The 18,630-nt window shown below is 43.9% G+C and overlaps 1 protein-coding gene across 1 annotated transcript in view; it reads right to left on the bottom strand.

Moving 5' to 3' along the window:
* Nucleotides 1–330: 330 nt before the first annotated feature.
* Nucleotides 331–18,630, bottom strand: part of NDUFS8 (NADH:ubiquinone oxidoreductase core subunit S8) — a 29,257-nt gene continuing 10,957 nt past the window's right edge. The window contains exons 5-7 of the mRNA XM_040321003.1: nucleotides 17,519–17,691; nucleotides 15,628–15,756; nucleotides 331–1,149 (exon numbers count right to left, since the gene is read on the bottom strand). Coding sequence (XP_040176937.1) covers nucleotides 1,018–1,149; nucleotides 15,628–15,756; nucleotides 17,519–17,691 — 434 coding nt within the window. The 3' untranslated portion in view covers nucleotides 331–1,017. The remainder of the gene's footprint in view (nucleotides 1,150–15,627; nucleotides 15,757–17,518; nucleotides 17,692–18,630) is intronic.

Genomic DNA, 18,630 nt, shown 5'->3' with positions numbered 1-18,630 from the left:
TGGATTCCACCGCAGGGATCCGAACCCGGAAGTGGTGCAAATACCTGCACCCCCCTCCCCCCCGAAAGGTGTCAAATGTGACACCGGAGGGGGGGGGGATCCAAAAAGCGGGAGGTTCCCTTTTTGTGTGTACCTCCGCTTTAAGCACAGGCTGGGGGACATTTTTGATAAATAAGATGTAGCTTGGAGTTGGGCAGGTTGTGCAGTGTGTTCAAATGTATGTGGATTACACAAAGGGCTGAGCAAAATTACAAATCTTTTGGCAGGGAAACAAGTTTATTCTTCTAAACGCTGTATTTAGCCCAGGATTTAAAAATCAATGTATGAAAATCTGAATCGTCACATGCTTTTATAAACACAAAATGAGCTATACGGTTTACAAAGTTAACCATTTTGTTGCCTCATTCTACAACGTATAATTAGGTGGCATGACGCTATAAAAAACGTATGTGAATTAATTCACTACCAACCATATCTAATAAAAGGATTGAAGAGGTGTTGCCTCATTGAAAGGTTTAGAGCATAGGGGTAGGTACCATCATCTAACAAAAGGAGGTAGCTCTGAAAAGATCTATTAATTACAACATATACTAAGAATTTTCATAAATTGTCTCTAGCTAAATGATGACCATTTCAAAACTGACAGGGCCTCTTTAGATGAATCCACAGGTTTTAACAGTGCTACAGCTCCCTGCACAGCAATCATACACACCGTACAGATGAGAAAAAAGAAGCATGAACCTTCCTTAAGTGGCATTAGGATTGGTGGTTCCTCACATCGGACTCCCCTTGGATAAAGAGGAAGAACTAATGAACAGGACTCTGTACACCTCAAGGCTATAGATAGGACAGTTTCACTGCAGGGCACCAGTCATTAGCCTGGGCATCTCCTGGCACGGAGTGGACATGTTAAATAAGTGCTCTGCATGATGACCAAACTGTAGGGCGGATTTTTATTGGTTTGTATTCTGTGTGCATAAAAGTTGATTTTGAACGTTCGAGAGAGTCGGTTAAGACTCAGCGGTACAGAAAGTCGGCCTGGATGTTTGCGCCAATCTCAGCTTCCCACTTGTCCCCGTTGTTTAGGAGCTTCTCTTTGTTGTACAAGAGTTCCTCGTGCGTCTCTGTGCTGAACTCAAAGTTGGGACCCTGCAAGAAACAGACAAACGTGAATTTCGTCCCACTGCTGGCTGTCTTTTACAATTATGATTCAATTTAGACATCAAGATAATATCACTGTGATAGAAGTTGAAATGCAGACATATATCCAAATAAAAAACACTAATTAATACAAATAATTAATTATTTATTTTTTAAATATCACTAGTAAGAACTTGAATTTATCAGCCTCCTATAATCACTAGCCCAGCAACACTCAAGTAGGGCTGCAACTAACGATTATTTTCATAATCGATTAGTTGGCCGATTATTGTTTCGATTAATCGGATAATAGCCTTAAAAAAAAATTGGTGTTGGGCAGATTACAAAACACAAAATTGCCGCAAAAACACATTACATGCTTTTCTGCAGCTTCTCCATTGAAGTATATTGAACCAAAAAAATAAAAAATAGCACCGCTTTGCGTTAAAAAGTCCTTGCCCTTTCCAAATACGCAGCAGCTGAAAAAAAATCATGGATGTGAACGTGTCCCATAGGAAAACATGTAAATAAACTGTAGTGTGTTTCTGCAAAAAGCACCAAAAAAACACAGAGGTGTGAACCCAGGCCTGAGATGTTTAGTAACATAATGGGGTTAAAAAAAACAAAACAAATCGCTACTGTAAGGGGTTCATTTTTTTTGCTGTGGGACAGTGAATTAACAGTAGCGATGTTCTTTTTTGTACTATAAAGGGCTAATTTTAGTTTTTTTAACCCCATTATGTTACTGGCCGATTAGTCGATTATGAAATTAATTGATAATGAAAATTGTAATCGATTAGTTGTTTCGGCCCTACACTCAAGCAGGGAGACCGCAATGCTAGTAGCCAATCATGCTCTGCTGCAATCACTTGTTCTGACAATGAAGCATACTGCTGACCAATCAGAAAGCCAGGAGTGTGTTCTTGATCAAGCTGTTAGAAGGATAACTCTCCATTTAAAAACGTAAGTTTGTCATAAAGTACTAGTATGTGGTGCATATTATCACATTATGGCACACGCTGCAGTTGTCAAGTAAGGGCAGCACCGACAAGCCTTCGCGTTTTTCCCAAAACAGGTTTACCATAGAAGATAATGTACACACATCATTAAAACTCGCTCCAGTTTTGCAGGAAACTACCATGGATAGGCTGGTAAACTAGCACCTTGCTCTAAACTGTTCTACAGTTTTAGCCACCAAGAGTAGCAAGTAACTCTGCTTGACCAAAAGAAAAAAAAAAACATTCGCTCAATAGAAAAGGTTTAACGTTTACACTCTCCTTCCCTGCCCTCAATGCTCCATTGAGGTGCCATCTAGTGGCCAAACAGAAAACACTTCCTTAGTTACTAAGCATCTTAAAAGCAGTATTAAAGCCAAAAGCAAACATTTATTATATTGCAGTTTACCAATTGTTAGATGTGTTGGCTGCAATAAGTTTCCTTTTTTAGTCTTTCTTCTATATTCATCTGGAGATCTGGCCAGCAAGTCCTTTTTTCCAAAAGCACAAGCTCTCCAGCAGAATGCATCAGTTTACAAACCATTTAACACGGGCATGGATGATTAAAATTATCAGCTTTTATTTACTGATGCAAAACCTTTATCCCAAAAAGGAGCACACAAAAAAATAAAAAAAAAATAAAGTTTGCTGTAACTTATTCTAAAAATGGTAGATGGGGGTTTCAATTTGGTTTAATTAAAATCCATGAATACATTTAACACTTCCCTCCCACAGACTGACAATGCTGCTGACTGCTGTGCCAAAGAATATTTTTTTTTAAGTCATCACATCTAACAATTGGTAAGCTGCAATATACAACATATTTGGTTTTGGGTCTTATACCACCTTAAAAGTAGAATTCCAGCCTCATCCCAACTATTTTTCAAAATATCCCCCTCCCCTAACATCTATGCTGCCTAACTTTTTTTTTCCCTTAAAAAAACAAAAAACAAACAAACACACACAACATTACATACTTGACCATTCTCAGCCCACTTGGGTCTGCTCATGTGACCCCCCCCCCCCCGAGTCACGCTTTGGTGGCTGCAGGAGAGAGAGCTTGACAGCAGCTGGGAATGCCTTACAGTGGTGATGTCACCCATAGATGATCATATCCCAACCATTATCAGCACTTCCTACTCTCCCCTGCAGCTGTCACATGTGACTGGACCAAAGCAGGCCTAAAAAAAGGAAGTATGCATTTTTCTTACACAGGTTAGTGAGCTCAGATGTTAGGAGGGGTGAGGGGACTAGTTTTGTTTAACGTAGAATTCCAGCGTAAACTGGGGCACAGATTTGTAAAAAAATAAAAAAAAAAAACAAAAAAAAAAACACACACCACACACACAGAAAGGTATCTGATGATGTTATATTTCATATTTTTTTTTACAGGTTAGATCAGTGTTTCTCAACTCCAGTCCTCGGGGCGCACCAACAGGTCATGTTTTCAGGATTTCCCTCAGATCAAACTGCTGTGGTAATTACTAAGGCAGTGAAACTGATAAAATCACCTGTGCACAATAATGGAAAGCCTGAAAATAAGACCTGTTGGTGCGCCCCGAGGACTGGAGTTGAGAAACACTGGGTTAGATCACTGATGCGGAGCTCAAAATGTTGCCAGCAGAGCCATTTATACTTTCAAAAATAAAATGCATCTCATTGTCCTGGACAGCAGGTATGTTTCCCCACTATTTGGGTTGTGGTCCCTTTAAAAGCAGAGTTCCGCCTAAAAGAAAAAAAATATTAAATATCAGCAGCTACAAATGCTGCAGCTGCTGACTTTTAATATACTTACCTTACCTGTCCAGGGCGCCTGCGATGTTGGCACCCTAAGCCGATCGGTCCCTTGGCTTTTGGGTGGAGGCGCTGCCATCTTCAGTAAGGGAATCAGGAAGGACAGCCGAAAAGCGGAAGTTCCACTTTTGGATGGAACTCCGCTTTAAAGCGGGGGTTCACCCTATATAAAAAATTTTTTTTTTTTTTTTTTCCCTCTAGCATTAAATTCGGCATAGTAGCGCGAGCTACAGTATGCCTGTCTGTATTTTTTTCCCCCCGTACTCACCGTTATATCCTACATAGAAGATTCCGGGGAATGGGCGTTCCTATGGACAGGGAAGGTGATTGACGGCCGGCCGTGGCACGTCACGCTTCTCCGGAAATAGCCGAAATAGGCTTGGCTCTTCACGGCGCCTGCGCATAGCCTGTGCGCAGGCGCCGTGAAGAGCAGAGACCTACTCCGGCTGTCTTCGGGGAACGTGACGTGCCAGAGCCGGCCGTCAATCACCCTCCCTCTTGCTAGGAACACCCATTCCCCGCGGCAGATGGAATCGTCTATGTACGATATAACCGTAAGTACGGGGATAAAAAAATTAAGACCGGCATAGTGTAGCTCGCGCTACTATGCCGGATTTTATGCTGAAATGTTGTTCAGCAGGGTGAACCACCGCTTTAAGTTTTTTTTTTTAGTACTCAGGGGTTTTTACCCGTGCAGGGTGAGGGGGGTTCTGGGGTAGTCTGGTTGGAGGGGAGGAATGATTTTTCAGTACTCTCTGGACTAGTAGGTTCTCATTAAGGTCCTGGAACTCAGAGACCTTTGGGTGAAAAAAAAACAAAGTTACTTACTGGTAACTTTCTTTCCCGAAATCTTTCAGGACAGCCACCTGAGAGACCTTGGCTCCTCCCCTCTATAAAATTTCCTCCTGCCCTGCTGGCTCCTCAGTTGTTTAAAGAGCACCTCCTGCAAGGAAATGTTATGTTTTTAACATACCTTTGGGTGAGTACCCGGCTGTCCTGAAAGTCTCCGGGAAAAAACTTTACCAGTAAGTAACTTCGTTTTTCCCCCTAATCGTCTTTCAGGACAGCCACCCGAGAGGATAACGAGCACTTACCCTTAGGGCAGGACCACAGCTTGTAAGACCTTGCGTCCAAAGGTCTGATCTTTAGCTGACCAAAGATCCACCCTATAGTGTCTTACGAAGGTGGCAAAGCTGGACCATGTCGCCGCTTTACAAATCTGCTCCGGCGTTGCTCCAGCTCTTTCTGCCTGCGAGGCTGCCATTGATCTCGTGAAGTGCGCTCGGATACCCTCTGGGATCTGTATGCCTCCTAACTTGTAAGCCTGTTCAATGGCTTCCCTTAGCCATCTCGCTATGGTGCGTCTAGTGGCTCTGTGCCCTTTCTTGGCTCCAGAATGTAAAATAAATAAGGAATCCGCCTTCCTCAGTGTTCTTGTTACCTCTAAATAATGCAAGACGCATCTCCTGACGTCAAAATTATTAAACTTTACTTCTTGTTCTTTAAAAGGGTTTGGACAAAATGAAGGTAAAACACAACTTCTTGTTCCCTATGGAATCTCAAGACTACTTTCGGCAGGAATCCTGGATCCATTTTAAAAATGATGCGGTCTGCAAAAATCTGGCAAAAGGGGGTTCTGATTGATAAGGCCTCTATCTCACAGACCCTTTTGGCTGTGGTAATTGCTACCAGGAAGATTGCTTTAAGTGTCTGCGTCTTTAGGTTGCAATTCTCTAGTGGTTTAAATGGGTCTGCTGTTTGCAGCACTAGTGACAGGTCCCACTTTGGAAAGACTGTACTCTGTATGGGTTTTTGTCTGCGCAGGGATCTGAAGAGTCCGATTATCCATGGATCGGATGCTAATCTCTTTTCCTGAAAAACCGAAAGTGCTGACACTTGACTCTTTAAGGTACCAAGGCTTAGTCCTTTCTCTACACCACTCTGTAGAAATTCTAAGACTGCCACTGAGCTCTGTGTGTTGAAGGTGTTTTCTGTGCACCAGTTATTAAAGCACTTCCACACTCTGATAGATATTGCGTGTCTCCACTTTCCCGATTTTTTGCAGATTCGCTATTAAGCGGCTTGAGAACACTTTTGCTTTCAGCAGCTGCTCCTCAGATACCAGGCGGCCAATTTCCACCCTTTTACTTGGGGGCAGTATATTGGGCCCTGGGAGAGTAGATCTTCCTGGACTGGAAGTAACCAGGGGGGGGCTCTATAGCAAGTTCTTTCAGCATAGAGAACCACGGTCTCTTGGGCCAGTGAGGTGCTATGAGAATCAAAGTTGTGTTATCTATGTGTTATCTTATTACCGCTGGTATCGGTACTGGTGGAGAAAAGGCATAACATATTTTGAATGTCCACCTCTGTGCCAACGCATCCACCCCTAGCGCCCCGTCCTCTCTTTTCAGAGAAAAGAACGCTCTGACTTTTTTGTTTTCTCTTGAGGCAAATAAGTCCACCTGAGGCATTCCCCATCTTTGTGTAATTTGTATGAACACCTCTTGGTTTAACGCCCAGTCGCCTTCTTTCACTTGCTTCCTGCTGAGAAAATCTGCCTCTCTGTTTAAATTCCCTTTTAGGTGGACTGCTGATAGAGAGAGAGTATGTTTTTCTCTCCCCATTTCAGGATTTTCTCTGCTAGTGCCCACAGGGTTCCAATTCTTGTTCCTCCCTGTTTGTTTTATGTAGGTGATGACTGATGTGTTGTCGGACCTGATTCGTAAGTGATCAAAAAGGATTCGCCCCGGGACTTTAAATTAAGTGGGTAACGTTTCCACCAGTAAAGATAACAGTAATTGTATAATATATAATTTATTCAAGTAAAATGGTTTAAATGCGTAAAGTAAAATTGTTACATAACACCAACAATTGCCAATCGAAACGATACATAAACAATGAATATTAGTATACAAGTATAATAGTGGACAGGGTACACGGGCATCGTACTACCCGACTAGCCTAGTTTTGCAAGATCCAGCTCGTTCTTCAGGGGTGTGCAACACTGTACCTAGGATGAAAAAGTATATATGTTTGGCAATCTGGCATAGCATTAGTTGCAAATGCACAGGGCAGGAGGGGTTGTGGGTCCCCATACTCACCACTGAGCTTGACCATGGCTACAAGTGTGCAGCCCCAAGACGGCAGCAGCAGGTGCCTCAACCAGGAGCTGAGGGGGCGGAGTCAAAAAGGGATACATCACTATACCTATGCCATGCCTGCTCTCCGTTTGGTCCCTGGAAGGGTTCCTTTTTTTAAGGCTGCTGCCATCTTGGGGCCGCACACTTGTAGCCATGGTCAAGCTCAGTGGTGAGTATGGGGACCCACAACCCCTCCTGCCATGTGCCTTTGCAACTAACACTATGCCAGATTGCCAAACATATATACTTTTTCATCCTAGGTACAGTAGTACGATGCCCGTGTACCCGGTCCACTATTATACTTGTGTACTAAAATGAATTGTTTATGTATCGTTTCAATTGACAATTGTTGGTGTTATCCATGTATGTAACAAATTTACTTGAATAAATTATATATTATACAATTACTGTTATCTTTACTGGCGGAAACGTTACCCACTTCATTTAACCCCTTCCATACAGGGTATTTTCACCACATTCCTGCCCAGACCAATTTTCAGTTTTCAGCGCTGTTGCAATTTGAATGACAATTGCGTGGTCATGCAATACTGTACCCAAACTAAATCTTTATGTTTTTTCCCCCCACAAATAGAGCTTTCTTTTGGTGGTATTTGATCATCTCTGCGGTTTTTATTTTCGTATATTGATTGGTTTGCACAAAAGTTATAGCGTCTACAAAATAGGTGATAGATTTATGGCATTTTTATTTTTATTTTTTTTACTAGTATTCGCTGCGATTTTTTACTGTGACCGTAACATTGCGCGAACACATCGGACACCTTTTTGGGACCATTCACATTTATACAGCGATTAATGCTATAAATATGCATGGATTACTGTGTAAATGTGACTGGCAGGGAAGGGGTTAACCACTAGGGGGGCTGAAGGGGTTAATATGTTCCCTAAGGTGTGTTCTAACTGTAGGGGGGAGGGGACTCACAAGGGGAGGAGACCGATGTGTGTTCCTCTGTACTGGAAACACACATTGGTCTTCTCACCGCTGATAGGAGGTGGATCTGTGTGTTTACACACACAGATCCACACTCCTGCCGTGATTACCGGCAAACGCTGGTGCCCGGCGGCAATCGCAGCCGCCGGGTCACGCGCGCACACCCCCAGATCGCCGGGAACACAGGACGTCATATGACGTCCACCCGGATCGAGAGAGGGTCCCTGCCGGCAACATTTTACAATGAGCCGGTTGGGAAGTGGTTAAAGTCCCGGGGCGAATCCTTTTGACTATATGCAATAGGGATGGAAGTGTGTCACTGGGGACACCAGACCTTCTCTTTTTACGCTGATTTGTAAGTGATATCCTTTTAACTCTTTCTGGAAGGATTGGAGTGCAAGCCCTAGTGCTTTCAATTCCTTCCAGTTGCATGATCTCATCCTCTCTTCCTTTTCCCACGTCCCTTGTGTTATCTGGGAGCCTATATGCGCTCCCCATCCTCCTACGCAACTTGCGTCTGTGGTGAGGGTCTCGGAAATGGGAAGTGTCCACAGCCGACCTTTGGTTACATTCTCTAAAGTCCTCCACCACCATAGGGTTCTTTTTACCTTTGCTGGTATTATAACCTGAGTGTCCAAGGACTCCTGCTTGTGATCCCATATTTTTAATAGGAACATTTGCAGTGGCCGAAAACGTAGGGCTGCCCATTGTACTGCTGGGATTGCAGACGTTAGTAACCCCAGCTTTGACATCACCTTTCTGATGGTGCATGGCAAGTTTGCCTGTATTGCACTTACTTATTTTTGGATTTTTTCTATTTTCTCCTTGGGCAGGAATATTTTTTGTTGGACCGAATCTATTACATATCCCAAGTATGTTATCTGTTGAGTAGGTTGTAGGTTGGATTTTTCTATATTTATTAGCCAACCCAGATTTTTTAGAAATTTCTGCGTGATCTTGAGGTTTTTTTGTAACCTTTCTGGAGATTCTGCAAAAAGAAGCAAATCGTCTAAATAGGCAATGATGGATATGCCTTGGACTCGCAAGGGTGCCAGGGCTTCCGGCAGAATCTTTGTGAAGATTCTGGGTGAAGAGGAAAAGGCCGAAGGGTAAGGCTCGGAATTGTAGGTGCATGGTTTTGTTTTTTGTTTCTATTGCTAACCTTAGACATTTTTGAACATTTTTGTGTATTGGCATGTGTAGGTATGCGTCCTTTAAGTCTAGGGAAACTAGAAAACAGTTTGGGGGTAGTAAGGCCTTGACTGAATATATAGAGTCCATCCTGAATCTTTTGTAGGTTATGGACACATTCAGGGGTTTGAGGTTTAGGATTGGTCTGACCTTTCCCGTGGGTATTTGTACTCCGAATATGTGGGAGTAAAACCCTTGTCCTCTCTTCCTTTGGCACGTCTGTGATTACTTCCTGTTTTCTGAGATGCTCTATGGCTCTCATTAACCATTCGGCTTTTCCTTTGTTATTTGGAATTTTGGTTAAGTACAATCTGTTTGGGGGTGGTTTTGAGAACTCCAGGTGATATCCGTCCCTTATTGCTCTCAAAATAAATTGATTGGAGGTTATCTTTTCCCATTGCGGGAGGAAGGCCCCCCAGTCTTCTTCCTACTGTGACCAATTTGTCATTTCGTGTCATAGGTTTGCTCAGGAGGACGAAAAATCACCCCTCCTTTGCCTTTCCCCTTCGGGACCCAAGGTTTTTTCTGGTTATCTGCCTTGGGTGTTGTATAACGGGGACCTTTTGGGACCCAAGTTGCACTTTTTTGCCTCCTTTTGTTCTGTTGCGGCTGACTCCAGGGCGCTTTGCGTTTCAGTGGAAATGCTTTCTTTTTATCCGCTGTACGATCTTGCACCTTCTCCAACCCTGGCCCAAATAGCAAGTCCCCTGTAAATAGGATGCCACATAATTTGGTTTTAGACGCGCAGTCCCCCTGCCATGTCTTTAACCATAGGGCCCGTCTTGTGGAGTTGGCTAGTGCGGATGAGCTGGCTGCCATCCGCACTAGTTCTGCGGAGGCATCTGCGATATAGGCTATGCCTCGCAGCAGTGTGGGAAAGGAGTATAAGATTTTCTCTTTTGCTGTACCTTCCTCAATGTGTGCCTGGATCTGGTTTAACCAGAACTCCATATTTCTGGCCACCACCGTGACTGCCATTGCTGGCTTTAAACTTCCCAGTGTGGAGTGATTTTTTAATAAGGAGTCCATTCTTTTATCCATTGCTTCGGATAAAATGCCCATATCCTCAAATGCTAAATCCGCATGCCTTGATACTTGTGAGAAGGCGGCATCTATCTTTGGGACTTTATTCCATATTGGATGATGGGTCATCTGAGAATGGGAACCGTCTTTTTAAGGCATTAGAAAAAAAAAATGTTTTTCTTTCTGGTTCTTGCCATTCTTTTTTAATTGCTTCGACTAACACGTCGTGAACTGGAAAATTCCTCTTTTCCTGTTCCACTAATACCTCATACATCTGGTCATGCATTCTCTGTCTGTATACTTAGTGTGGTATAGATGGCTCCCAAGAGATGATTGACATCCTCTAATGAGAGCTTATATCGAGACGGCTTCCTGGAATCTCCTTTCTGAGCCTCCTACTCTGACTCTTGGGAACCGGACACTGCGCTGTCAGGTTCCTCTTCCGCCTGAAGGGCCTGCACTGGTGGAAGGTATTACTTCTGGTACTTTAACCTCTGTCTGCACTGGAGGAGAAGCCGACTGAAGCTGCGGATCTGAAATCCTTCAAAGAAGGTTTTAAAGGATTCAAAGGTATTGGATAACTCTTTAACAGATGATGCTAGCTCACTCTGTTCTGTAGTGTGTTCCTGTACTAGTTTGCTAATACAATCACTACATATTGCTTTCCTCCATGAATCTCTAAGTGTAACTTTGCAAGATGGGCACTTCCTCTTTGAGCTGTGAGGAGGCCTATTTTTGTCTGTTTTCTGAAAAGACATCAGAAGAAAAAAACAAAAAAAACAAACACTATTAGTAACAGTATCTTCTCCTGCCCATGGCAGGTGCGCAGTGCCTACATGTGGGCTTACCTCACTAGGGGCCCCTTGCACCACCCTCTGACACTGAGGGACTTTGGCTACCCCCCCTCCCTTTTTTTCCTGGGGCGGGAGAGGGGTGGTGGGTTTAGGTTAGGGGAGATCCACCCTAGGTTCCCCTTACCTTGGAATGGCTGGAGCTGGTCTCTGCTGGAGCAGTCTCTCTTCCCTCTGCCTCCGACATTTTCCGTGTCACCAGCGGTGCTTCTGCTGTCTCTACAGCATGTGCAGCTCCCTCCCCGATACCCGGCGTGGCTGCGCTTTTGGAATCTCCTTCCTGTGCTGCCACACACGCTGCTGCGGTATGGGACGGCTGGCTGTGCACCTCCTTTTACCACACTCCGTGTTGAAACCGGAGCCCCCCGACCTACTCCTGCACTCAGGGATGTGAGGGTGGCCAGATTTTGTCAGGTTAGTAACCTGGTTGTCCTAGGATGCCGCTGCTCCCTTTCCGGACTGTTTGACTGAGCCTCCCTGGCTCTCCTAGCAAGATTCCTGGTGGTGTCTCCCCTCTGGAGGAAACACAAATAACTGAGGAGCCAGCAGGTGAGGAGGCAATTTATAGAAGGCTGGCGTGGTGTTTCCTACAGAGGGGAGGAGCTAAGGTCTCATGTGGCTGTCCGGAAAGACGATTAGGGTAAAAAAAAAAAAAAACTCCAAATCCTGATTACAGGGACAGAGTGGTGGACTGCTCGTGACTGAGGCGGCCACGCTACTGATGACCCTTTCCTTTGGGACCCCTGGGGCAGTCGGGGACTTTAGGGCTGCATTCACACCCGAGTGTATTTTTTTTGGGCAGAAAAATGTACGATTTTGTACAGGTCAAAAAGGTCACCAAATGTAAAAAGCAGAAAAACACCTGTAATCTGCCTAAAAAGAAGCTCATGTACTTTTTGGAGCTTAAGGCGTCAAAACGCTGAGATGTGAACAGGTGCCATTGAAATGAATGAGATTTTGCTTGTTGGGTGTTTTTTCTGTCATTTTACATGCCGAAAACCCTCAGGTGAGAATGCAGCATAACTCTGCATGGGACAAGGTTGATGCAGGCGGTGAGCCATCTCTTTACATTGAGCCACAAGTGTATGGACTATTTTTTTTTTCTTTAGGCTGAAAGAAGCTACTTTGTGTGAAGGAAGACCAACTACTCTTACCAACATGCATGGCCAATGATCTCAAGGTCACAGTACCTAGAATCAGCCCAGCCTTGAAGAGATTAAAAAATAAAAATAACCTTTTAACAAAAAAGCATGTTATCCACTTTCGGACCAGCGACAAACCCACACGTTGCTGGATTACCAGTGGTTATACAGGAATGATGCCTGCAGCTGCAAGCATCGCCCGAGTACAATTTTTTTTTAAAGAGACAACAGTTGTTTTTGCGTCAAATTAATCCTAGCGGCTAACTAGCCGCAGGACTGCCTATACAAGCAGCAGGAGGGAACATTCCCCCCCCACCACCACCTTCCACCGCTTGCTCAGGCTCCCCCGTCCCACTGGGAGACCTGAGCAACCAGCCAGCGTGTCAGTCAGCTGGTCAGAAAGCCAAACTAAGCCGGGACCGGTTTTGATCGGCTCTCCGCTATGGTAACCGGCAAGATGACCTGATGTCACTTCCAGTTTACCTGGATGTCAACGACCCCATTTAAAATAAATAATCTAAACCATTCAAAAACACTGATCTTGGTGTATTCAATGCTTTTTTTAAGGGGAGAGGAGAAATGTGGGTCTTTTAGAGCCCAGATCTCTCCATAAAGAGTAGCTGTTGCAAGGATGTCTACATTCCTTGTGACAGTAATAAAAATTTAAAAAGCAACAGTGTAAAAATAACAAATAAAATGAATAACTTAAATAAAATAAAAATAAAGGGCCCCTGTCCCCCGCACGAAGGCAAATGCGCATATTGGTCCTTCTAAGCCTATGAGTGGGAAGATGAGCTGCTGCAGACGTGCACAACACTGGACCAAGGTCAGGCTCAGGTGAGTATCTGTCCTCTGACCAATTCTGTTTAATCTTTTCATAAATGATAAAAAGAGGATTGGATAAACAGTTCATTCTCAAAATTTGCGGATGAAACAAGGTTAAGCAGGGGAAACCTTACAAGAAGACCCTAATAATATAACAGGATGACCAGCTACATGGCAGATGAGGTTTAATGTAAAATAAAAAAATGTAAAGTGATGCATTTGGGTGCTAAAAAAATAATAATAATATAAAAAATAAAAAAATGCAAGTTACTCACTAGGGGGGGTGAACCTCTAGGGGAAATCTGGGATGGAAAAAGGACCTGGGGGTCCTAGTAGATGACAGACTCAGCAATGGCATGCAATGCCAAACTGCTGCAAGCAAAGCCAACAGAGTATTGTCATGCATTAAGAAGTGATCAACTCCAGAGATAAAACGATAATTCTCCCATGCTACAAGACTCTGGTACGGCCGCACCTGGAGTATGCTGTCCAGTTCTGGGCTCCAGTCCTCAGGAAGGATGTACTGAAACTGGAGAGAGGTCAGAGAATGGCAACAAAGCTAATGAAGGGACTGGAGGATCTCAGCGAAGAGGAAAGACTGCAAGCATTGAACTTATTCTCTCTGGAGAGGAGATGCTTGAAAGGGGATTTGATAGCCATGTACAAATACCTTACTGGTGACCCCAGCATAGGGAAAAAACTATTCAGGGAAAGGGAATAATAAAAAAATGTGACCATTCCCTGAAATTGGAAGAGAATCAGTTTAAAGCGGTAGTAAACCCGCTGACTTTTTTTTCTTTACACCTGTAAGGGAAAAGGCATAATGAGCTAGTATGCACCGCGATGTCGTCATTCCCGCACGGGAGACTTCTTTTCGGCAAGGTCCGGCGACTGCGGGGCCTTAAGCCGAAATCCCCTGTGCCTCTGCATTCAGCAGCTCATTGCGAGGGGAATATCTCCTAAACCATAAAGGTTTAGGAGTTATTTTTTTACCTACAGGTAATCCTTATTATAGGCTTACCTGTAGGTAAAAGTTATAAAAAATAACTTTACAACCACTTTAACCTTAAACTGTGAGTAGAGGGTTCTTTGCTGTCCCAGCAGGATGTGGAATTATCTTCCACAAGCAGTGGTATCAGCATGGAGTGTTGGTAAAAAAAAAAAAAAAATTAGATGGGCAACTTAATGTTTACAACATACAGTGATATACAATGTACTACTGACAAACACAAGCACACTCACCCCACAGGTTGAACTGGTGTCTTTTTTTTTTTTTTTAACCTATTTAACTATGCAAGGCTGTGTGGGAAGCTTCAGAGAATGCACTAAGGTACACACACACAAATTTTCCCAGCAGCGCCTCTGTTCTGTGTTCCTCCTATCAGATGCCTTCTCATCCTCGGACGAGAGGACGTCCGTGATAGGCGGAACACAGAACAGAGGCGCTGCAGGGAAAATCACAGGACAGTCTGAGGAGAAGGCGCGGCTTTTAAATCATGAACGCCCGCAGCAGACAGAGACGGTCATCGGCCTGGAAGTCAGAATCAGCAAAACGTGAGTGATGGCACTGTTGGCACAGTGGGGGCAAAGTGATGGCACAGTGGGGGCAAGTGATGTAACGGCACAGTGAGATTTGAAAAAGCCCGTTTCTGTCAGTGGTTCCGGCTACCCCCCCAGCTTCCAGAAAGACTAGTAAGAAGGGGGTAGTCTTATATGGCGAGTATATCCCAAAACCAACATTCTTCCTGGAAAATTAGGGGGTCGTCTTATACGCCCAGTCGTCTTATGCTGCATTCACACCTAAACGTAGCTTATTTGGTCATTTTTTCCGGCGTTTTGTCACGCGTATTCATGCGTATTTGTGCGTTTGCATACAGCGTCGTCCGACGTTTTTGTACTTCAGCGTTTTTTTTATTTTAGCCAATAGGAAAAATTATCTTTTCATCACTTGTTGCTATGTTGGTAGATTTTTTTTTTATCTTCTGCCTGGGTGAAATGTTCTATTGATTAAAGCGACAAAACGCCCGTAACAAACGCTCGTTGTCGCGCTAGTCGCTTGAATCGACCGTTTCCATTACTTTCTATGGGAAATACAAACGCTCAAAAACTCCCAAACCGCCCCATTCGTGCGACAAAAAAGGGTCTGGAACTTGTTTGAGCTTCAGGCGTTCGGCGTCAGGTGTTTTGGAGTGGAGATGTGAACCATCTCCATTGAGAATAATGTATTTTTTCCCCCCTCTAGCGTTTTGGAATGGCGCACTTCAGGCGATAAAACGTTCAGGTGTGAATGGGCACTAATACGCCGGCAAATACGCTATATGTATATATAAATAAATAATAAAAAAAAAACACACACACACACACACACACACCTTATCTTACCCACTTTAAAGAAGATGTTTACTTTTAAATTGTGACCCCCCCCCCCCCCCCCATCTGTTCCAACAGCTCTGCACAGCAGCCACCCTCAACACAGGCTGTGCCCTCCTCTGACAGCCAGTGTCTATTCCTCTTGCCAATAAAAGTTGATCAGCAGTAACCCTCTTTACTGCTCAGGGCCACCATGGTATGTTTTACCTCCACAATGGCATCCACGGGACAGGCTTCCTGGCAAAACCCACAGTAGATACATTTAGTCATGTCGATGTCATATCTTGTGGTCCTGCGGCTACCATCTGCACGAGGCTCCGCCTCAATTGTGATGGCCTGGGGAAAAAAATAAAAATAAAAAATAAATGATGTAATGGAATTCGTAAAGCTGAAAACATCTGACCAGGTGTGCCTTGTTACTGCAGTAATACACATTTTTTGCTCCTTGTCATTAAATTTTTGTATACATTCAGTTTTTACTTCTTGTAGGACAAATATGGATTGTTTAACCCCCTTGTAACCAGAGGTCTTTAAAACCTAGAAGCCCTGACCAATTTAGCTGAGATGTATAACTTTACAACTAATCGGTCTACCCAATTGATTTTTACAGGGTTAAAGGACATAGATTACATTTGGTACATTGTTTAGGCAGGGTTTCCCCACACCCAATTTGCATAGCAGGAGAATGTGACCGGATCTCTATGGACTCGGTTCACACATCTCCAGGGAGGCTGCGGAGCGCACTGCACGTCTTAAACTCCGTTTCAGGGCCAAATTCAAACAAAGATTCGTCCCCGTTTCGTCCTTGAACCAGAGAATGGGGACGCACATCGTTTCGGTGTGATCCGCAGCCAGTTCCAGTGTGAAAGGAGACTTGATGCCCCCGCTTATGTTTTTTTTTATTTTTTATTATAAGCTGCTTACATGATTAGAAAGCAGAGTTGCAGCAAGAGCCAATGGCTAATAAATGCTGCGAGAAGGAAGTGAGGGGTGGGATCAAGCTCCGCTGTGCGTGTCTATGGGTAGAGGCTCCATAGAGACACGCATCCTGGGAGCTGGCGCACACTGTGTGCCCCCATAGCAAGCCACTTGCTATGAGGGCACAGAGAGAAGAGGAGGAGCCAAGATCGCCAACAAAGGAACCCCAGAAGAGGAGGATCAGGGCCACTCTGTGCAATATCATTGCACAGAGCAGGTAATTAGAATTATTCTTATAGATTTTTTTTTTAAAAGGTTGTTTTTAGTAATACCTAAAAAGTCTCCTCTGCACGAGATTTTGTGCTGTGGAAAGGTAAAACAAGTTAAATTTGAAATGTGCACATTGTACAAACCTAGTGTAAAGGTGTAGTGCAAACTGCAATCCAGAGCACTTTTTACATCCATGCACATTTGTGGTTTAACCACTTGCTTACTGGACACATATACCCCTTCCTGACCAGGCCAATTTTCAGCTGTCACTTTGCATGACAAGTTGCGTGGTCATGCTACACTGTACCCATATACAAATTGTTATCATTATTTTCCCCCCCACACAGCTTTCTTTTGGTGGTATTTAATCACCACTGGATTCTTTTGCTAAACAAAAACACCGCAATTTTTTCTCTTGCACCGATGGGGTTGCACTGGCAGTCACTTTGTCGGACCGATGTCCCTTTGACAAAAGGCGGTAATCTGCTTGTTTTGTTCTCCTCACACTGTCAGCGTGAGAAGAGAGGAAAAAAATAAATAGAAAAGCAGATTGCCGGTATCTGTTTATAACATGTGATCGGCTGTCATTGGCTGACAGCTGATCACGTGGTAAAGAGCCAAGATTGGCCTTTTACGCCGAGTCCCAAGGACTCGTGATCACAGGAGCGAGCCACCTGTTCAGGCATGGGAGGACGTCCACCCGACAGCTTTCAGGTATAGCATGGTTAAAAATGAAAACATGGTTTCGGTGGATTAGGGAACCGGCATTCTTTTAAGTTAACTATACCGCAGAGACCTGTATAAAAAGGGAGAGAAATCCTCTGAGCTGGGTGGGCAAGTCTATAGAGGTATACATTAGACAATAATTTAGGTCATCGACTTGTATAATAATTGATGCAACTCTACATACCTGAGCAGGGCAAACGGCTTCACAAAGCTTGCAAGCAATACAGCGCTCCTCTCCTGATGGATATCTGCGAAGTGCATGCTCCCCACGGAACCGTGGACTCAATGGACCCTTCTCAAATGGGTAGTTTATAGTTGCGGGCTCCCGGAACAAGTAACTGAGGGTCATTCCCAAGCCTGTAAAAAACAAAAATAAGGCTTAAAACCACTATGAACAACGGCCATACTTAACATTGGTTGCCCCTCATATAGCAGGGGCAACTTTACGCGACGCAAATCTAACGTAAACGTCGTAACTTCACTGCGTCGACCGCGCGTACGTTCGGGAATTCGTGTATTTTGCCAATTTGCATACTCGACCCGGAAAACGACGGAGGCGACACCTAGCGGCGAAAGAAAAAATTGCATTTAAGATCCGACAGCGTAAGAGCCTTACGCCTGTCGGATCTAATGGTTATCTATGCGTAACTGATTCTAAGAATCAGTCGCATAGTTACGACGGCCCAGATTAGGACTTGCGATGGCGCACATTGCGTTGCGCCGTCGTAAGCCCTTTGAGAATCTAGGCCTAAGTGTTTTTTTTCTCTCAAAATTTAAGGGATAAAAGAGAGATATAGATAGATAGATAGATAGATAAAAAGTGGTGATTAAATACCACCACAGAAGAGATCTAGTTGTGTGAACAAAATGCTAAAAATTCCATATGGGTACAGTTTTGCATGACTGCGGAATTGTCAAAGTGCGAAAGCGCAAAAAAAAAAAAAAAAAGAAGAAGGAGGAGGAAAACTGGCCAGGGCAGGAGGGGGTGTAAAAGTGCCCGGTAGTGATTAGCCCATTTCTCACTAAAGTAGCCCAAGGGTATGAACAAGTTTGGAAGAAATATTTAAAGTGCAAATTTCATTGGAGGAAAATAACTGATTTGAATGGCTCTATAGGCTCTGCAAAAGCACTGAGTAACATGCAAGCACAATACAAAGACAGGAAATAAAATGCAAGATATCCCTTTTAGATTGCAGTGTCTAAACATAACAATGTTAAAAAATAAATAAAAAAAAAAAAACACACAAACCCCCAATATGGCCCCTTGCATGGCAGAAAAGTCATTCTTATAGTGTC

This window comes from Rana temporaria, chromosome 8, assembly GCF_905171775.1.
Source record: "Rana temporaria chromosome 8, aRanTem1.1, whole genome shotgun sequence".
Classification (NCBI taxonomy): Eukaryota; Metazoa; Chordata; class Amphibia; order Anura; family Ranidae; genus Rana; species Rana temporaria.
This window is presented reverse-complemented; position numbering and strand designations above follow the sequence as displayed.